The sequence below is a fragment of the Oncorhynchus gorbuscha genome, linkage group LG01 (genome assembly GCF_021184085.1).
Source record: "Oncorhynchus gorbuscha isolate QuinsamMale2020 ecotype Even-year linkage group LG01, OgorEven_v1.0, whole genome shotgun sequence".
NCBI classification, from domain to species: domain Eukaryota; kingdom Metazoa; phylum Chordata; class Actinopteri; order Salmoniformes; family Salmonidae; genus Oncorhynchus; species Oncorhynchus gorbuscha.
The window spans coordinates 93,327,031-93,347,162 of NC_060173.1; the positions used below are offsets into that span (position 1 = coordinate 93,327,031).

At 44.1% G+C, this 20,132-nt stretch overlaps 1 protein-coding gene across 4 annotated transcripts in view; it reads right to left on the reverse strand.

Moving 5' to 3' along the window:
* Nucleotides 1–572: 572 nt before the first annotated feature.
* LOC124046209 (zinc finger MYM-type protein 2-like) overlaps nucleotides 573–20,132 on the reverse strand; it is a 41,037-nt gene continuing 21,477 nt past the window's right edge. For all 4 annotated transcript variants that reach the window (XM_046366343.1, XM_046366353.1, XM_046366335.1 and 1 more), the window contains 18 exons: nucleotides 19,970–20,126; nucleotides 19,508–19,617; nucleotides 19,166–19,291; nucleotides 18,780–18,930; nucleotides 18,365–18,537; nucleotides 16,745–16,910; nucleotides 16,629–16,663; nucleotides 16,379–16,511; nucleotides 16,146–16,267; nucleotides 15,713–15,863; nucleotides 15,302–15,424; nucleotides 14,608–14,708; nucleotides 12,134–12,284; nucleotides 11,830–11,984; nucleotides 3,181–3,295; nucleotides 2,574–2,819; nucleotides 2,316–2,454; nucleotides 573–2,147 (listed from right to left, as the gene is read on the reverse strand). In XM_046366343.1, the coding sequence (XP_046222299.1) occupies nucleotides 1,934–2,147; nucleotides 2,316–2,454; nucleotides 2,574–2,819; nucleotides 3,181–3,295; nucleotides 11,830–11,984; nucleotides 12,134–12,284; nucleotides 14,608–14,708; nucleotides 15,302–15,424; nucleotides 15,713–15,863; nucleotides 16,146–16,267; nucleotides 16,379–16,511; nucleotides 16,629–16,663; nucleotides 16,745–16,910; nucleotides 18,365–18,537; nucleotides 18,780–18,930; nucleotides 19,166–19,291; nucleotides 19,508–19,617; nucleotides 19,970–20,126 (2,568 nt within the window). In that variant the 3' untranslated portion in view covers nucleotides 573–1,933. The remainder of the gene's footprint in view (nucleotides 2,148–2,315; nucleotides 2,455–2,573; nucleotides 2,820–3,180; nucleotides 3,296–11,829; nucleotides 11,985–12,133; nucleotides 12,285–14,607; nucleotides 14,709–15,301; nucleotides 15,425–15,712; nucleotides 15,864–16,145; nucleotides 16,268–16,378; nucleotides 16,512–16,628; nucleotides 16,664–16,744; nucleotides 16,911–18,364; nucleotides 18,538–18,779; nucleotides 18,931–19,165; nucleotides 19,292–19,507; nucleotides 19,618–19,969; nucleotides 20,127–20,132) is intronic.

A 20,132-nucleotide genomic window follows, 5' to 3' on the forward strand; every position in this document is an offset into this window, starting at 1 on the left:
CACCTTTCCTTCCAGTTCTCTGCTGCCAATGACTGGAACAAATCGCAAAAAAATAAAATAAATAAAAATTGCTGAAGCTGGAGACTTGTAGTTCCCTCACTAACATTAAACATCAGCTATCCGAGCAGCTAACTGATCACTGCAGCTATACATAGCCCATCCAATCTACCTACCTCATCCCCATATTGTTTTTAATGTACTTTTCTGCTCTTTTGCACACCAGTACTTTTACGTCTATCATTCGTGTTAATTTCTCTAAATTGTAATTACTTGCTAATATGGCCTATTTATTGCCTTACCTCAAAACACAATTTGAACACACTGTATATAGACTTTATTTATATATTCTGTTATTGCCTGTACGCTTGTTTATTCCATGTGTTTGTGTCACACTGCTTTGCTTCATCTTGGCCAGGTCGCAGTTGTAAATGAGAACTTGTTCTCAACTGGCCTACCTGGTTAAATAAAGGTGAGAAAAAAACAACATAAATGTGAACACCATCTCCCATAGAGAACTGCAGAACTTTGTAAGCCATGTAAGAGAAATGTAAAGCAATGTAAGAGGACAAACATTAAGAAATGAAATGATTTATTTTGTCATGTCAGCCCACACGGCATCAACCTCTCGTGAAGTTACACACACTTTCAGTACACACAGATAGGCACATTCACATTAGGCTTCAGAGCCAGCCGGTCATTCACAGACCCAACCGTGACTTTTACTTTCCTTGACAGGCTCTATCCAGACACCCTCCAGCTTCGAAGCATGGTCTCCAGACATTACATGGAAGTCAATAGGCAAGGCAGGTGTCATTCAAAGAAAACACAAACAAAATTCTATTCAGAAGTCAACGTAAAAACGAGGTATTCGCTTGTGTAATTTATTGATAGAAAATAAAATAAAACTTAAAAGGGGGGGGGGGGACAAATTCAGAGCTTTCTATTGTAACTTGGATGCCTGGAGATGGAGTGAATTTGGGAAACGTAACCAGGCAGGTCTATAATGTGCTACTCCTGAAAGAGAGCTGACCACCCTAGATGCAACACAAACAGTTTCAGTTGTTGCCGTTTTAACAGATTATCACTCATTAGTTGGGAGTAATACATCACCCATTATCAAGTGTTATGTTTTCAACTAAATAATAAACATCAAATAGCTTAAATGAGACAACAAAACACAATGGAATTCAAACTGACAAAATATAGTCTTTCGGCAGGATACCATCTCCTTCATACTTGAACTTGCAACTACTCTGAAGCCCCAGACAGTACCCCTACAGCCCCCCTCAGGACAAAGATAAGGGAAAGACAGGGACACGGGAGAGCTCCAGGCTGCAGCAGATTTAATTGATCAACTAATTCATGCTCTTAATGGAGGAGAGGAAAATGGCACATCCCATCCCGGCGTAAAAATAAGAAATGTACAATAGAAGCAATCAATCAACCGCAATAAATAAATGTCTCGTCTTTAAAAAGGCTTCTGGGGGTCAAAGCAGAGGATTCGGTGGGCATTTCTTGTGGATGTCTCTGTCTCTTCCCATCTACTACTTTTGACTTTCAGAAATAGTTACACAGCATAGCAGCCCAATCTGGGCTTAGCAAGTAATGCTACATCACGTGAACAGAGTTCCCCTATGGAAGGAAGGGCAACGGTTCTTGGGGAATTGCTTTTCACACGACACACTCCAATATCACCCTAGCTACTCGCAGTCAGTCCCCTTCCTTGGCCCTTCAGGGAAACACCGTCCTCCGATCAGCTCTGGGCATGTGTAGTCCCTTCCAACCGGACATCCACTGTACGCTCACAGCTGGCCTGAGATCGGTGTGAAATGGTGGAATTACTAACAGAGAACGCAGCAACCCAGTTGTAATGTTGTTGCGGATGGAACATGGAGCATAAGCGGACTCTTCTCTGTGATGACGGAAGAGTGGACTATTCTCCGCCTACCTCCTCCTCTTCTTCTTCTTCTAGATGGCGCTCTCTGTAGATGTCTTTTACCAGAAGGAGAGGGGTGAGGATGCTCTCCAGGACACTGCGGTCCATAGGAGTAGAGGAGTACCACAGGGAGCTGTCACTGTCACTGCTGCTGCCCGATGACTCTGGCTGCATATAGAACACATCCATACGCTGACTCAACGACCCTGGGCTGGAGAGGAATGACCACAAATTATAGTTATGTAGCTACATTTGGTCCAATATATTTGTTGTGCAGTGGTCCCTGACAAAATAACTAATAAATGAGTGCAATGTATTAAGGGAAGTTGCAATCAACCACTTGAGGAAGACAAGGTTATAGAAGAGCAGAGTAACTCACCATTTGGAACGGTAGAGTTCGTAGAATCTGCCCTCGTGCTTTTTGACTGGACAGTGTGTGGAGCTTCCCGAGCCGTCGTCTGGCTCGTAGGCTGCACCACTGTCCTCTTTACGTTTCCTCTTCCTGGACCCTGTTGGTACTGCTCACCGAGACAAAAAAGAATATTAACAGCATGACAGGCACCCTGGCACAAAAAGGAAATGCTGATAAAAAGATGGACTCGACCACAAGAGTGTGTGTTTTAGTGGTCAGACTCACAGTGGTGGTCCTGTGGGGAGAAGGAGGGGATGCAGATGCAGACAGTGGTTTCCTGTGTGGTTGGGTCTGTGTGGTCGGGGCCATAGACATTTCTGAAGGAGAGGCGCAGGTGCTGCTCCACGGTGCGCAGGCCAAAGTACTTGGTGTTGAGATAGACCAGGGAACGCAGCAATGCTGCAGGACTCTGCTCCCCCAGCAGCTTACAGCTCCACAGGCACTGCTCCTCCACACGGCCCCACCGAGTGCCTGGGGGCAGACAGACAAGACAGACACAGCTGTTAACACAGATCACAATACACTACCTCTGGACCTAACACAAACATAGGTACAAGGTATGAACCCTGCTACAGTCGAATGTGGTTTTAAAATGTATCATGTCCATAGTGTCCTCATATCATAAATATTGTGCAATCACTGTTTTAGAATGTGAAAAGCAAAAATGTTTCTAATTATTGGACACTGCAGGAAGGTCTTCTATTGGAGGAGTTGGAGTTCAAAACATACACTTCCAGGTCTAAACCTATTACCATAATCTGTGTGTGCTGAAGATCATTCAGTTGATAGACAAGTAAATTGAGCCGTGGTAAAGTGTGCGCTATTTGTTTACCATCAGGCATCACGCTGGGCTGCCAGTCTTTGAGGACCTTGTTGAGCTCCTCTCCAAACGGCTCATAGCACAGGTCACTGAACAGGTCATCTTTCCTGCCTTTGGCCTGCAGATGCTACAGACAAACAAGTAGTAAGTCACCAGTGGAGAATAACTGGACTAAAGGTAAATCTTGTGGGAATCCAAACCTAGGCCTGGTTATGAGATTGTGAAGAATATAGATGGTGTCCTCATATTTTAAATAGTCAACACCTTGTTTGGACAAGACTTCAAAAAAGAATGATGGGAGGGGCAATAGAGGAGGAAAGATGAAAGGAGAGCGGTGAGAAATAGAGGTCTGTTCCTGCTCCTGAGAGAGTCCATTTCACAATACCATCTTCTACGGCTGGACAATATTGACAAATTCATATCACAATACTTGATGGTATTTTAATGTTTTTGAATGACAAAAGTTCTAAATATGCTTTATGAGTAGTTAATGACCCTAAGGTGACAACACATAAATTAGTCATTTAAAAAAAATGGGGCATTCTCCATTTATACTTACTGTTCAATCCAACAAAAAAAATCCCCAGCACATTTATAATTTCCACACTTGTGCCACGCAGAATGATATGGGCAAAAAATATAGGCCTAGGTGAACAGTTGGAATTAAGGACATTTTATAGTTGTATTCAAGGTGCTGCCCACTATATTCCATTGTTTGACAGGACAACTGATGGGGTCACGATAGGGAATGCACCAAATGTTTGATGTATTATAATAATTGATTATTCTTATGTTGTATTAATAGAAAGGGAGGGGCTATGGGACCCCTCTACACTTATAGGGTCCTAGACTACAGATGAACTATATATACATATTTATTGTAAGGTTTTAGAACTGTTCCACAGTCTTTTCTAAGTCTCTGCCTCTTATAATGAAATGGGGTCTGTGAGAAATCATTTCAAATATAAACAAAGAGCCCTGCAGGGGAATAGAATAGATAAAAGGCTAGTCAGACATACCTCTAAAATCAACTTGGAGTGGACATTTACTGCTGAGGCCTTAGATACAATAGTGTATCTCTTGCAAGTTTGTATAGCTGTGTATGCATGGGCTTGGTCTGAGGAGTAGCAGGTAATGACGTATGCAGTGACATCACAGAGGGTCGACGAGAAGCATGATAAAAGCAACTTGGACTTTTCCTATGGGGCAGAACTCATGAGACATCCGTTGTATATGTGATGTTTGACTTCTGTCTACAGCTGTATTTCGATTAAAATTGTTATGATTTATAAGTGCACATTGAGTGTTCCAACACAATGAATGAATAAACCAAGGAGGAATTATTGACTGGGTAGGAACCAAAATGTTGGTCAGTGTTTCCAAGTGACCCTAATTAAATGCTACATTACATGCAGTTTTCTTACTTCGGCTGCGTTTCAAACTCAAAGTAGACAGCCCTCGGCCCTAAACCCTCAGCACCTTGAATGACGTTTTACATCTTCCCATACGGGTGTACCTTAAAAATGTCCTTTGCCCAAGTGAAGGAGACTGATGATTGCCGATGCAACGTCCTTGGTGAAAATGTTGAAGTTGAGCTTAAAAAACAACAACAGAAAAACAACCAACCTAAAGCTATTAATGTACCTAGTAAGCTAACGGATATAGCTAGCACTCCTGTCAGGCAGCTAGCTACAGTTACCCATAGCTGGCTAGCTAGTATTATAGTTTGGTAATTTATTCCAATAGATTTCAGAACTCCAAAAAACATGTTTATGAATCTAGCTATGTTTTATAGGATACCCACTGAGACTAAGTCAATTTGCCAACACAAAAATCTATGTATTTAAATATCAACTCAGCAAAAAAAAGAAATGTCCTCATGAAGGATGTTTTCTGCAAACTTTACATGTGTAAATATTTGTATGAACAAAAAGAGTCAACAACAGACATGTGACTAACAGAAATTGTATAATGTGTCCCTGAAGAACGGGAGGGGGTCAAAAGTAACAGTCAGTATCTGGTGGCCACCAGCTGCATTAAAAACTGCAGTGCATCTCCTCCTCATGGACTGCACCAGATTTGCCAGTTATTGCTGTGTGATGTTACTCCCCTCTTCCACCAAGGCACTTGCAAGTTCCCGGACATTTCTGGGGATAATTGCCCTAGCCCTCACCCTCCGATCCAACAGGTCCCAGACATGCTCAATTGGGATTGAGATTTGGGCTCTTCGCTGGCCATGGCAGAACACTGACATTCCTGTCTTGCAGGAAATCACGCACAGAACAAGCAGTATGGCTGGTGGCATTGTCATGCTAGAGGGTAATGTCAGGATGAGCCTGCAGGAAGGGTATCACATGAGGGAGGAGGATGTCTTCCCTGTAACGCACAGCGTTGAGATTGCCTGCAATGACAAGCTCATGATGCTGTGACACACCGCCCCAGACCATGACGGACCCTCCACCTCAATCCCCCTTACAACATGCCTACAAGCCCTCAGTCCAGCCACACTCAGCCTATTGCGGACAATCTGAGCACAGATGGAGGGATTGTGACTTCCTGGTGTAACTCGGGCAGTTGTTGTTGCCACCCTGTACCTGTCCCGCAGGTGTGATGTTCGAATGTACCGATGTTGTTACACGTGGTCTGCCACTGCGAGGACGATCAGCTGTCCCTCCGGTCTCCCTGTAACGCAGTCTTACGCGTTTCACAGTACAATTTATTGCCCTGACCACATCAGCAGTCCTCATGCCTCCATGCAGCATGCCTAAGGCACGTTCACGCAGATGAGCAGAGACCCTCACCCTCTTATTATGTTTTTCAGAGAGTCAGTAGAAAGGCCTCTTTAGTGTCCTAAGTTTTCATAACTGGGACCTTAACTGCCTACCGACTAAGCTGTTAGTGTCTTTACAACCATTCCACAGGTGCATGTTCATTAATTATTTATTGAACAAGCATGGGAAACAGTGTTTAAACACTTAACAGTGAAGATCTGTGAAGTTAATTGGATTTTTACTAATTATCTTTGAAAGACAGGGTCCTGGAAAAAGGGACGTTTCTCTTTTTGCTGAGATGGATAGATAGACACACACACACACTTGAAGTCAGAAGTTTACATACACCTTAGCCAAATACATTTAAACTCAGTTTTCACAATTCTTGACATTTAATCCCAGTAAAATAAAAATCTTAGGTCATTATTTTAAGAATGTGAAATGTCAGAATAATATGAGATAATTATTTATTTCAGCTTTTATTTCTTTCATCACATTCCCAGTGGGTCAGAGGTTTACAAACACTCAAATAGTATTTGGTACCTTTGCCTTTAAATTGTTTTAACTTGGGTCAAATGTTATCACGTTGCTTTCCACACTTTCCACACTAAGTTGGGTGAATTTTGGCCCATTTCTCCTGACAGAGATGGCGTAACAGAGTCGGGTTTGTAGGCCTCCTTGCTCGCACATGCTTTTTCAGTTCTGCCCACAAATATTCTATGGGATTGAGGTCAGGGCTTTGTGGTGGCTACTCCAATATCTTGACTTGGTGGTCCTTAAGCCATTTTGAAACAACTTTGGAAGTATACGTGGGGTCATTGTCCATTTGGAAGATCCATTTGCGACCAAACTAACTTCCTGATGTCTGATGTCTTGAGATGTTGCTTCAATATATCCACAATTTTCCTACCTCATGATGCCATCTATTTTGTGAAGTGCACCAGTCCCTCCTGCAGCAAAGCACCCCCACAACATGATGCTGCCACCCCCGTGCTTCACGGTCGGGGTGGTGTTCTTCGGCTTGCAAGCCTCCCCCTTTTTCCTCCAAACATAACAATGGTCATTATGGCCAAACAGTTCTATTTTTGTTTCATTAGACCAGAGGACATTTCTCCAAAAGGTACGATCTTCGTCCCCTTGTGCAGTTACAAACCATAGTCTGGCATTTTTATGGCGGTTTTGGAGCAGTGGCTTATTCCTTGCTGAGCAGCCTTTCAGGTGATGTCAATATAGGACTTGTTTTACTGTGGATATAGATACGCTGCTCAAAAAAATAAAGGGAACACTAAAATAACATCCTAGATCTGAATGAATGAAATATTCTTATTAAATACTTTTTTCTTTACATAGTTGAATGTGCTGACATCAAAATCACACAAAAATTATCAATGGAAATCCAATTTATCAACCCATGGAGGTCTGGATTTGGAGTCACACACAATATTAAAGTGGAAAACCACACTACAGGCTGATCCAACTTTGATGTAATGACCTTAAAACAAGTCAAAATGTGGCTCAGTAGTGTGTGTGGCCTCCACGTGCCTGTATGACCTCCCTGCAATGCCTGATGAGGTGGCAGATGGTCTCCTGAGGGATCTCCTCCCAGACCTGGACAGTCTGTGGTGCAACGTGGCGTTGGTGGATGGAGCGAGATATGATGTCCCAGATGTGCTCAATTGGATTCAGGTCTGGGGAACGGGCGGGCAAGTCAATAGCAGCAATGCCTTCCTCTTGCATTAACTGCTGGAACTCAGCAAGGAGACAATTCACTAACGTTGCCCCCTTGGCCCTCGATTTAGCTCAAGGGAGTGAGTGAACGTTGGCCACATGAGGTCTAGCATTAGGAGGAACCCAGGGCTAACCGCACCAGCATATGGTCTCACAAGGGGTCTGAGGATCTCATCTCGGTACCTAATGGCAGTCAGGCTACCTCTGGCGAGCACATGGAGGGCTGTGCGGCCCCCCAAAGAAATGCCACCCCACCCCACACCGTGATTGACCCACCGCCAAACCGGTCATGCTGGAGGATGGTGCAGGCAGCAGAACGTTATCCACGCCGTCTCCAGACTGTCACGTCTGTCACATGTGCTCAGTGTGAACCTGCTTTCATCTGTGAAGAGCACAGGGCGCCAGTGGCAAATTTGCCAATCTTGGTGTTCTCTGGCAAATGCCAAACGTCCTGCACGGTGTTGGGCTGTAAGCACAACCCCCATCTGTGGACGTCGGCCCTCATAACACCCTCATGAAGTCTGTTTCTGACCGTTTGAGCAGACACATGCACATTTGTGGCCTGCTGGAGGTCATTTTGCAGGGCTCTGGCAGTGCTCCTCCTTGCACAAAGGCGGAGGTAGCGGTCCTGCTGCTGGGTTGTTGCCCTCCTACGGCCTCCTCCAAGTCTCCTGATGTACTGGCCTGTCTCCTGGTAGCGCTTCCATGCTCTGGACACTACGCTGACAGGCACAGCAAACCTTCCTGCCACAGCTCGCATTGATGCCCCATCCTGGATGATCTGCACTACCTGAGCCACTTGTGGTCGCATGAGACGGAGTCTACGACCCACACTAGAGTGAAAGCACGGCCAGCATTAAAAAGCGACCATAACATCAGCCAGGAAGCATAGGAACTGAGAAGTGGTTATCACCTGCAGAACCACTCCTTTATTGGGGTTGTCTTGCTAATTGCCTATAATTTCCACCTGTTGTCTATTCCATTTGCACAACAGCATGTGACATTTATTGTGAATCAGTGTTGCTTCCTAAGTGGACAGTTTGATTTCACAGAAGTGTGATTGACTTGGAGTTACATTGTGTTGTTTAAGTGTTCCCTTTATTTTTTTGAGCAGTGTACTTTTGTACCAGTTTCCTACAGCGTCTCCACAAGGTCCTTTGCTGTTCTGGGATTGATTTGTACTTTTTGCACCAAAGTACGTTAATCTCTATGAGACAGAACATGTCTCCTTCCTGAGCGGTATGACGACTACGTGGTCCCATGGTGTCTATACTTGCGTACCATTGTTGTTTGTTTCATCACACCCAAGGACATTTCTCCAAAAGTAGGATATTTGTTCTCATGTGCAGTTCCAAACCATAGTCTGGCTTTTTTATGGCCGTTTGGAGCTGTGGCTTCTTCCTTGCTGAGTGGCCTTTCAGGTTATGTCGATATAGGACTCGTTTTACTGTGGATATAGATACTTCTGTACCCGTTTCCTCCAGTATCGTCACAAGGTCCTTTGCTGTTGTTCTGGAAATGATTTGCACTTTTCGCACCAAAGTACGATCATCTCTAGGAGACAGAACGCGTCTCCTTCCTGAGCTGTATGATGGCTGCGTGGTCCCATGGTGTTTATACTTGCGTACTATTGTTTGTACAGATGAACATGGTACCTTCAGGCATTTGGAAATTGCTCCCAAGGATGAACCAGACTTGAGGTCTACAATTTTTTTTCCTGAGGTCTTGGCTGATATCTTTAGATTTTTCCATGATGTCAAGCAAAGAGCCACTGAGTTTGAAGGTAGGCCTTGAAATACCTCCACAGGTACACCTCCAATTAACTCAAATTGTGTCAATTAGCCTATCAGAAGCTTCTAAAGCCATGACATCATTTTCGGAAATGTTCCATGCTGTTTAAAGGCTAAGTCAACACAGTGTATGTAAACTTCTGACCAACTGGAATTGTGGTATAATAAGTGAAATAATCTGTCTATAAACAATTGTTGAAAACATTACTTGTGTTATGCAAAGTAGATGACCTAAACGACTTGCCAAAGCTATAGTTTGTCAACAATAAATTTGTGGAGTGGTTGAAAATGACTCCAACCTAAGTGTATGTAAACTTAAACTGTATGTATGCATGTATAAGCAAGCGATTTTTTCTGACACAGCTAAAATTCAGCCTTTTTCATTCAATTTGACAGTTTGTGTCCACCAGAGTTTGACATGTGACTACATTTTGCATTGAATTGTGGGTCATATCAACCCCGCAAGTGTCCAACGTTCACTCACTCCCTTGAGCTAAATCAAGGGCCAAAACTATTCTAGTTGAGGGAAAGTGGCTAGCACAATTGCTGAGGGGGTAAAAATACTGTGTTTTGACTGCAGCCTTCATGTCCATGCTGCGCCTATTCCTGTCTGAGAATATACCTTTGCACAAACATGCTCATCCAGAGCCTACACCAGCTGTGTTTGCTCTGACTCTTAGTACATTTAGCAAGCTAGCCAGCCAGCTAACTGCCATTTAACATTAGCGGGTAACAGATTTGAGTAAATTTAGCAAACGCTCTTATCCAGAGCAACTTACAGTAGTGAGGGCATACATTTTCATACTGGTCACCCGTGGGAATCGAACCCACAACCCTGGTGTTGCAAGGGTCTTGCTCTACCAACTGAGCCACACAGAACACAAATTATTTTATCAACATCTTGCTAAGAAAAAGACAAAGTAGCAGATATTTTGTGCATCTTACTGTCTGCAAACTACTAAGTGTATAGAACACTTGTGGAAAGCAGCATGTCACCAACATTGTTGCAGCCATCTGACCATGCAGAGTGAACGACAAGAAAGTACTTGTGATTCCGTGGCAGAGCAACTGCCCTCTCCTTGAGTGACAGGTTAGGGCTTGGTGTGGTTAGCGGCATGCAGCAGCAGGAGGGGGAGAGATGACTCATGTAGCAAACAAAGCAAACTATATAAACTGACATTATACTGGCCAACTCTTGCAAGATTCTCTGGTCTAATGAAACCAAGATTAAACCTTTTGGTCTGAATGCCAAGCGTCACATCTGGAGAAAACCTGGCACCATCCCTACGGTGAAGCATGGTGGTGGCAGCATCATGCTGTGGGGATGTTTTTCAGCAGCAGTTTTTCAGCAGCAGGGACAGGGAGACTAGTCAGGATCAAGGGAAAGATGAACAGAGCAAAGTACAGAGAGATCCTTGATGAAAACTTGCCCCAGAGTGCTCAGGACCTCAGACTGGGGCGAGGACCTTCCAACAGGACAACGACCCTAAGTACACAGTCGAGATAACGCAGGAGTGGCTTCGGTACAAGTCTCAATGTCCTCAATGTCCAGAGCCCGGACTTGAACCTGATCTAACATCCCTGGAGAGACCTGAAAATAGCTGTGCAGTGACACTTCCCATCTAGCCTGACAGAGCTTGAAGAGATCTGTAGAGAAGAATGGGAGAAACTCCCCAAATACAGTTGTGCCAAACTTGTAGCGTCATACCCAAGAAGACTTGAGGCAGTAATCACTGCCAAAGGTTCTTCAACAAAGTACTGAGTAAAGGGTCTGAATACTTATGTAAATGTGATTTCCGTTTTTTTTTTAAATACATTTTATTTATTGCAAAATTGTCTAAAAAACTTTTTGTTTTGTCATTATGGGGTATTTGTGTGTAGAGTGAGGGGGAAAAAAACAATTTAATAAATTTTAGAATAAGTGAGGAATGTGGGGAAAAGTCAAGTCTGAAAACTTTCCAAATGTGGGCCTGGAGCCATTCTGGTCATTAGCACCTATTCATCTGATGTTCATAGATTTTATTTATTTATTTTACCTTTATTTAACCAGGCCTAGGAACAGTGGGTTAACTGGGGCAGAACGACAGATTTGTACCTTGTCAGCTCAGGGGTTTGAACTCGCAACCTTCCGGTTAGTAGTCCAACGCTCTAACCACTAGGCTACCCTGCCGCCCCAGGGTAGCCTAGTGGCTATCTATATAGTACTGAAACAGCCTTAAGACAGAACCTCCAACATATTTCTTTCACCTATCCATGGCTTGTCAGATCTGTGAACACTGTCTGAATGGGTAGGAGCAAAGGGCTACAAAATGAAACGGAACCAGGCCACAGAAGTGAAAAGAGAAGGGGGAAACTAAACAGAGGTGACTGACCTGCTGGATGCCCAGGCAGAGATAGAGGATGCTGTCGGGGGCGTAGCACTCCCCGTTGGGCCGCCGTACCTCATGGACAAATCGTGACAGGGCCAGGCTGAGTTCTGATGCTTTCAGAGAGAGCGGGTTACTCGTCGACCGGGCCGGTGGAGGTTCTGAGGACAAAGAATTATAATCGCTTAGCAACTTAATTATATAGCACCTTTCATACAGAAAGACAATAGTTCCAATTGTTGTACGATAATACTTGCTGTGGGCGGAGCTTACTCAGCCTGCTTGAGATAGTCTTTCCCTTTATGGTCACCTGATTGTTCAGCTGAGGACAGTGCCCAACTTTTCCAGGCGTTGATCGCGTAGCGAGATCTCAGGGGTAGCGAGCGCCCCTCCACAGGACCATCTGGTGTAGGGGGGGAGGGGGAGGAAGAGTCTCCCTCCACAGCTCGCCTCTTGTGTCCCTAAAACAAACACACAGCTCCTACAAATGAGACTGGTAATGTCTCGGTAGAAGCCTTCGTCGTGTGGGAGACCTTAGACTCTTTCTTTATATGAATAATTTAATAAAAACATAAGCCCACACACTTTCAATATTTAAATAATTTCATTTTTCTGTTGTGTTAATGATGCCGGATTGTTTTTAGTATATCTTTTATCAAGATGTTTAGATGTTAATCTTCATCATGGCTTATTATTTAATGTCCTCATATGAAAAACACCTATCAGTTTCAGGATGTGAACAGCAATAGAGTTCGAATCATCAGACAATTCTGCTTCCAATTGGAGCTAGTAGCTAGATGAAAGGGGCCAGGGTTAGAGTTGAACGATATTTTTTAAACTTTAATTTATCCATTATTTTACCAGGTAAGTTGACTGAGAACACGTTCTAATTTGCAGCAACGACATGGGGAATAGTAACAGGGGAGAGGAGGGGGATTAATGAGCAAATTGTAAACTGGGGATTATTAGGTGACCGTGATGGTTTGAGGGCCAGATTGGGTATTTAGCCAGGACACCGGGGTTAACACCCCTACTCTTACGATAAGTGCCATGGGATCTTTAATGACCTCAGAGAGTCAGGACTCCCGTTTAACGTCCCATCCGAAAGACGGCACCTTACATAGGGCAGTGTCCCCAATCACTGCCCTGGGGCATTGGGATAACTTTTTTTTTTAGACCAGAGGAAAGAGTGCCTCCTACTGGCCCTCCAACACCACTTCTAGCAGCATCTGGTCTCCCATCCAGGACCTGACCAGGACCAACTCTGCTTAGCATCAGAAGCAAGCCAGCAGTGATATGCAGGGTGGTATGCTGCTGATATACCGGTATCATGGTAATATCACTGTACCAAAACGTCATGATACCAACATTTTAATATACAGTAGTACAGTTTCTTATGATTTTTCATTTCATTTCATTTAAGTCATTTAGCAGACGCTCTTATCCAGAGCGACTTACCACGCTGGCGCCTTTTATAAAAAATGTATAAAGTCAGTTGTTTATAAGTTCAGTACATTTTTATTGAACCGGTCCAATAATATCCACTTCACTTTAATTTATGTATTTTTACTTCACCTTTATTTAACTAAGCACATATCAGGTGTGGCAGCTGTAAATCAACCAACCGTATCCCATACCAGCCCTCACTTACCTGCTTCTCTCCATATTAACACATGGGACTTACATAGCACTTTTCGAGGACTCAAAGTCGCTTCACAATTATAGAAACAAAAAAGAAAAAACAAAACAAGAGGGAAAACATCAGACTAAAACATGAATAAAGAGAGGGGTGAGCTCAAAGGGAAAGAGTGTGATATCAGTGTATGGGGACGGTATGGTTGGGATTTGGATATGAATCTGGTTTAGGGTAGGGGGTGGGATTCATGCACATCTATTCCTCCGTCAGATTAAAAAATATATAATTTAGCAGTGATGGTGAGCGGAAATGGGGATGCAAACCCAGAAGAGTCTTCTGTTGTTAGATTTGTACAGTGGTCACATTGGAGCAGCGCTCAAAGCGAGCAATGTTGGTACATTGTATAATTTCATTGCCTGTTGTAACCAAGAGCACAGACCAGTCAGAGTAGACCTTTGCAAGTTCACTTTCATGCATCCTCAGTGTCAGAGGGAAAATGGAGCACCGCTTCGCGACAGACAGCAAAGAAAACTTCTCGTCTCTAGCCTAAACAGTTAAAACAATATGACCCATATTACCAGGTCTAGTCTGTAGCCTAAACAGTTAAAACAATATGACCCATATTACCAGAGGTCTCGTCTGTAGCCTAAACAGTTAAAACAATATGACCCATATTACCAGAGGTCTAGTCTGTAGCCTAAACAGTTAAAACAATATGACCCATATTACCAGAGGTCTAGTCTGTAGCCTAAACAGTTAAAACAATATGACCCATATTACCAGAGGTCTCGTCTCTAGCCTAAACAGTTAAAACAATATGACCCATATTACCAGAGGTCTAGTCTGTAGCCTAAACAGTTAAAACAATATGACCCATATTACCAGAGGTCTAGTCTGTAACCTAAGCATTCTATTATACAGTGAACAGTGTGCAGTTAAATTGAATATGTGTTGTATTGAGTAGAAGTGTAAATTTCAGGTTTTTAGAGAACGTTTAGAAAACAGGAACAAGTGTCCGGGTAATGGGGCGACCAGGATGGTAGGCCACAGATATTTGCCCCACCGTGGTATCGTGATACTTGGCCTAGTATATTACTGTTTGTAAAATGTTGGTATCGCGACAACACTAGTCAGGGTGTTTGGTTTACCTGTCTCCTGGCTCTGGGTGCCACTTCCTTCTCCTCAGCCAGGAGAGGGGGCAGGGTGAACCCCATGTCCATGTCCAGGCCCTCCAGCGCAGGGACAGGGTCTGGGGCACCACAGGACAAACAGACACAGGTAAGGGATGAGCCAAGTCAAAGCCAAACAGACTGAGTTGGACAGAGGTGGGCAGAGCTAAAGTGAACCGGGCTGAACTGAGACAAACTGAGCCAGACAGATGGAGGGAGGGATGTGAATGAGTGAATTAGCTACTGACCCTTAACTGTGGGGGTGAATTAAATCAAACCACCGTTTTATAACTAGCTTCTCTCTACTGAACACATTGTCCAGTGCTGCTGGTCACTGGCTCAGTTGGCTAGGTTCTTTAAGCTACCATTATAAGCATTATTCATTTATTAGCTAGGTCCTTTACTGTTCCTTCTGAATCCACTTCGGATTATAAATTTAAAAAAATCCCTTTGTCCGATAGGAGTGACAAGTCAAATGAGCAGGCAGTCCAGAAATAACTCTAGAGATATTTATCTGTACTGTACTGTTCCATAATATAAAAAACACACCCATGTGACATTGTAACACCTCCCCACTGTACAGAGAGCAGTCAAATAATATAATTTTCCACAATAGAGAAGGACAGCACTAGAAAGTGTCTCCGAGTGGTCAGATGTTGTTCAGTCGTCGTACCTTGAGGAAAGTCGTTCTCCAGGTCCAGGTCTGGTTCATACTTCTCATCCTCCCCATCCGATTCAGAGCTGCTGCTACTGGAGCTGCTGGACCTGGCCTCTCCTCCTCGCTCTCTCTTAACATCTGAAACAGTCACACAACAATCAACCTCACAACTGTGCTTCCCATTCAGGTGGGCAAAAATACGTACTGGTAGTCATGGATAAAGCTTCATGGCTTGTTTCATGTCCTCACATAACAATACACCAATCACAGTTTCAGGATGTGAACAGCAATAGAGTCCTAATCATTGGACACACTTCACAGTACTTGAGTAACACAGAGTTTGCAATGGAACATGCAAACTGTGGATGTGGTATCCAGCTTTCATTCCTTCTCTGTGTGTGTGTGTCTCTCTCTCGCTCTCTCTACCTGGCTTCTGGTCCTCTGCGATCATCTCAGCTATGGAGAGGAGGTCAGCCTCGTGGGGGTCAGTAGGGACTTTGGCCTTAAGCTCGGTGATGGTCTGGACAATCTGATCTGCACCCTGCATCGTGGTCGGCAGGAATACCGGCACTGGAACCTGGGATACAAGGGAGGGAGAGGGACAACTGGTTGGTTAGGGACTGTCCATGTGTCAAATACTAGTAAGAGTAGATTGAGAGTCAATATTCACTCCACCTTATTATTTTCACAACAAGAATGTGATTCATAGTTGTCCTCATATTTACAAAATACCAATCAGAGTTTCAGAATGTGAACAGCAATAGAGTTCTAATCATCGGACAAACCTCTGCTTGAAATGACCAAATTTGCACTTTTGGGACAATTCTATAGGTTCCATGGAGCCCAGGGCGTTTCTTACCGGGACGGGTAGCGTGATGGGCATGGGAGTAACCTGGGCGTAGAGGTTCATGGGGACGGGGATGAACACGGGTACAGGGATGGGCACGGGAATGTACTCCCTCTTCACCCAGTCATCCTCATCTGGAGACAGACACACTGGTCATTGTCCTTGGTTTGACTTTTGACACTACTTTGTGGAAGATAATGAACCGTTTGAAACACAGCTTCTTAGAGTAATATTGAGCTGTGTACCCGTCTGTAGGAGCTTGCTCTGCATGTGTGGTTTGCAGTAGGTGGCCTTGGTCATAGTGAGAGGCTTGCAGAGTACAGCTTTATTCTTCACATCCTTTAGGATCCCTCCACCGGTGTACGGCTGACTCAACATCTAGCAGACAGAAAGGATAAGAGAGGATATTTGTTATAGGAGAATGATATTCTTTACCTTACGGTCAGCTGTACTGCAACAATTATAGGGTTTTAACGTGAAATGTTTTTTTCTCACCGCAATGTTGGTTGCCTCGGTTTGTATTCCAAATCCTGTCAATAGAAAACAGTGTTCCATAAGTCAACCACAAAGAAGCATTTGTATTAAAAGACTAAATACACACAAATTAGTACCAAGTCTGGTGTTCTCTGGGCCCTTCTGCGTTTCCAGGTTGGGTTCGTTCTGCTGGCAGTAGAAACGGAGGAGACACTGCTGGTCACAGAAGTGCTTCATCTCTGCTCTCCACTGTACCGACTCAGTCAGGTTCCCCTGTACCTTACAGCAGTCACAACGCACCGCCTGGAGGACATACAGGGTAAAGCACACAAAAACAACCTTCATATAAGAGATTCTGAGCCCTCTCCTGTACTCTCTGTTCACCCAAGACTGCGTGGCCACGCACGCCTCCAACTCAATCATCAAGTTTGCAGACGACACAACAGTGGTAGGCTTGATTACCAACAACGACGAGACGGCCTACAGGGAGGAGGTGAGGGCCCTCGGAGTGTGGTGTCAGGAAAATAACCTCACACTCAACGTCAACAAAACCAAAGGAGATGATTGTGGACTTCAGGAAACAGCAGAGGGAACTCCCCCCTATCCACATCGATGGAACAGTAGTGGAGAGGGTAGCTAGTTTTAAGTTCCTCGGCATACACATCACAGACAAACTGAATTGGTCCACTCACACTGACAGCGTCGTGAAGAAGGCGCAGCAGCGCCTATTCAACCTCAGGAGGCTGAAGAAATTCGGCTTGTCACCAAAAGCACTCACAAACTTCTACAGATGCACAATCGAGAGCATCCTGGCGGGCTGTATCACCGCCTGGTACGGCAACTGCTCCGCCCTCAACCGTAAGGCTCTCCAGAGGGTAGTGAGGACTGCACAACGCATCACCGGGGCAAACTACCTGCCCTCCAGGACACCTACACCACCCGTTGTTACAGGAAGGCCATAAAGATCATCAAGGACATCAACCACCCGAACCACTGCCTGTTCACCCCGCTATCATCCAGAAGGCGAGGTCAGTACAGGTGCATCAAAGCTGGGACCGAGAGACTGAAAAACAGCTTCTATCTCAAGGCCATCAGACTGTTAAACAGCCACCACTAACATTGAGTGGCTGCTGCCAACACACTGTCATTGACACTGACCCAACTCCAGCCATTTTAATAATGGGAATTGATGGGAAATGTAAATATATCACTAGCCACTTTAAACAATGCTACCTTATATAATGTTACTTACCCTACATTATTCATCTCATATGCATATGTATATACTGTACTCTACATCATCGACTGCATCCTTATGTAACACATGTATCACTAGCCACTTTAACTATGCCACTTTGTTTACTTTGTCTACACACTCATCTCATATGTATATACTGTACTCGATACCATCTACTGTATGCTGCTCTGTACCATCACTCATTCATATATCCTTATGTACATGTTCCTTATCCCCTTACACTGTGTATAAGACAGTAGTTTTGGAATTGTTAGTTAGATTACTTGTTGGTTATCACTGCATTGTCGGAACTAGAAGCACAAGCATTTCGCTACACTCGCATTTAACATCTGCTAACCATGTGTATGTGACAAATAAAATTTGATTTGATTTGAGATTGATCAAATCAAAATCACCCTCTGGAGACACAATTTTGAGGACAACATGAAAATAAGTAATCATTGACTAACTCAGGAATAGTATTTTTCACAGCTAAACTGATTTAGGTAGGTGCACTGACCTTGTAGTACCACTCATGGAACTTCTTGGCGCAGGTTTCACTGCAGAAGTCCCTGGAAACACCGGCCAGCTGCCTGGTCACTCCTCTCTTACACAGCTGAGTGCAGTAGTTACAGGTGACACACTTCAGACCCAGCCGGTTGGCAAAGTCCTGCTTGAACAGCAGCTTACAACCTGAGGGGAAACAGGGACAACAACTATTAGGTTGTCAGTGCTCACCTGACAGACAAACTGTGGCACAACTCATGTTTGGTCTTGGTGAAGTGCCCCATCTAGTGGCAGAACATGGTAAGGCCATGAATAAATATGGGATGAGGACAAGTATTATCCACCCCGAGAGTGTTCAATCAGGGTTCTCTCTCAATCAAAACCGACTAGCTGACAGGTACACAGATGGAGTGAGAGCCTTGGCGAACCTTCGCTGCAGAAGGGCCTCTTGACTCCAGAGAACTTGACCGTCTCGTGGAGTGTCTTCTCCTCCTGGCAGTACTCGCAGAACGTGACGATGCAGTGCAGCTTCTTGTAGTCCTCACAACATATTTTACTGCAGAACTGGTACACTCTATCCTGGGGGGGGGGGGAATAGATACCAACACAATGTTGAATGCTCTTGCATATTTAATTTTGACCACTTTATTTATACTGCACAGAGGGAGAAGTGGAGCATGTACACTAAGACTTCCAACAGAAAGGTGTACAATTAACTTTGGTGCTCAATTTTGAGAACAAAAAAAGATTACAACTAAAAACATAATAGAATTGTGTTAAATTCACTTTGTGGTCATGAACGTGGTTTATTTACCTCCCAATCCAGGATTTCAGGCTTTAGGCTGAATGCTCCTCGACAGTAATTACATTTGAGCTGGATGTTGTGGTTCGTTGTAGACATGGGAGCTTGTCCATTGGTTACTTTATGAATGGTTGCATTCTGAAGAAAGCAAGAAAAACATTTAATTGAGCTGCAGACAACCAGATAGACCCCAGACAGTCAGGGACTCATATTGTTTCATTGCACTGCACTAGAATGCTCTTTCTAACATGAAACCTAACTTTAAAGTAGGCTTTTAGAATTGTTAATCAAATCTTTAGTCCTGGTTAAGGTGACATTTACAATAATAAAGACAGAATTGGAGTTCATACGTACCTGGAACTTGGTGACACACATTGAGCTGCAAAAGTTTACGACCTTTCCCTCAGGCAGTGATGCCTGGTACTGAGGTAACGATGTCTTCTTACAGAAGTGACACGTGGGCTCTGAATCCGCAGAAATAAAAACACAGAACACCCCTTACCACATAACCTTCCGACACAGGGGTATGATCCAACTTAAGCAAGCACCAGCACCTTTTTTTATTGTACTTGCTGCACTAGACTCATACACCCATGCATATGTACACAGAGACAAATAAAACAACTAACCACCACATTTAAGCAACCACACCAACAGTTAGTGTAAAGGACATAAGATGTGGGCTCACTGGAGAGAGAGAGTGGCAGTGCTATAATATGTGTGAGACGAGGTTTAATCCAGGAACTGAAATTCAAGTAATGAAGTTAAAATTGAGAACAGTGATGCTCTGATGGTGAGGGATAGACAAATACTGACGGAGGATAGTGGTAGCGCTGCTGGCGATCTTGGTCTTGTTCATGCAGGCTGTGGAGCAGTATGGTTCCATTGTGCCGCTGGCCCCGATGCAGTGAGTTACTTCACTAGACCGGACCATGGCCCTACAGCCAGTACACATCGTCATCTTAGAGTTGGCCTGGAG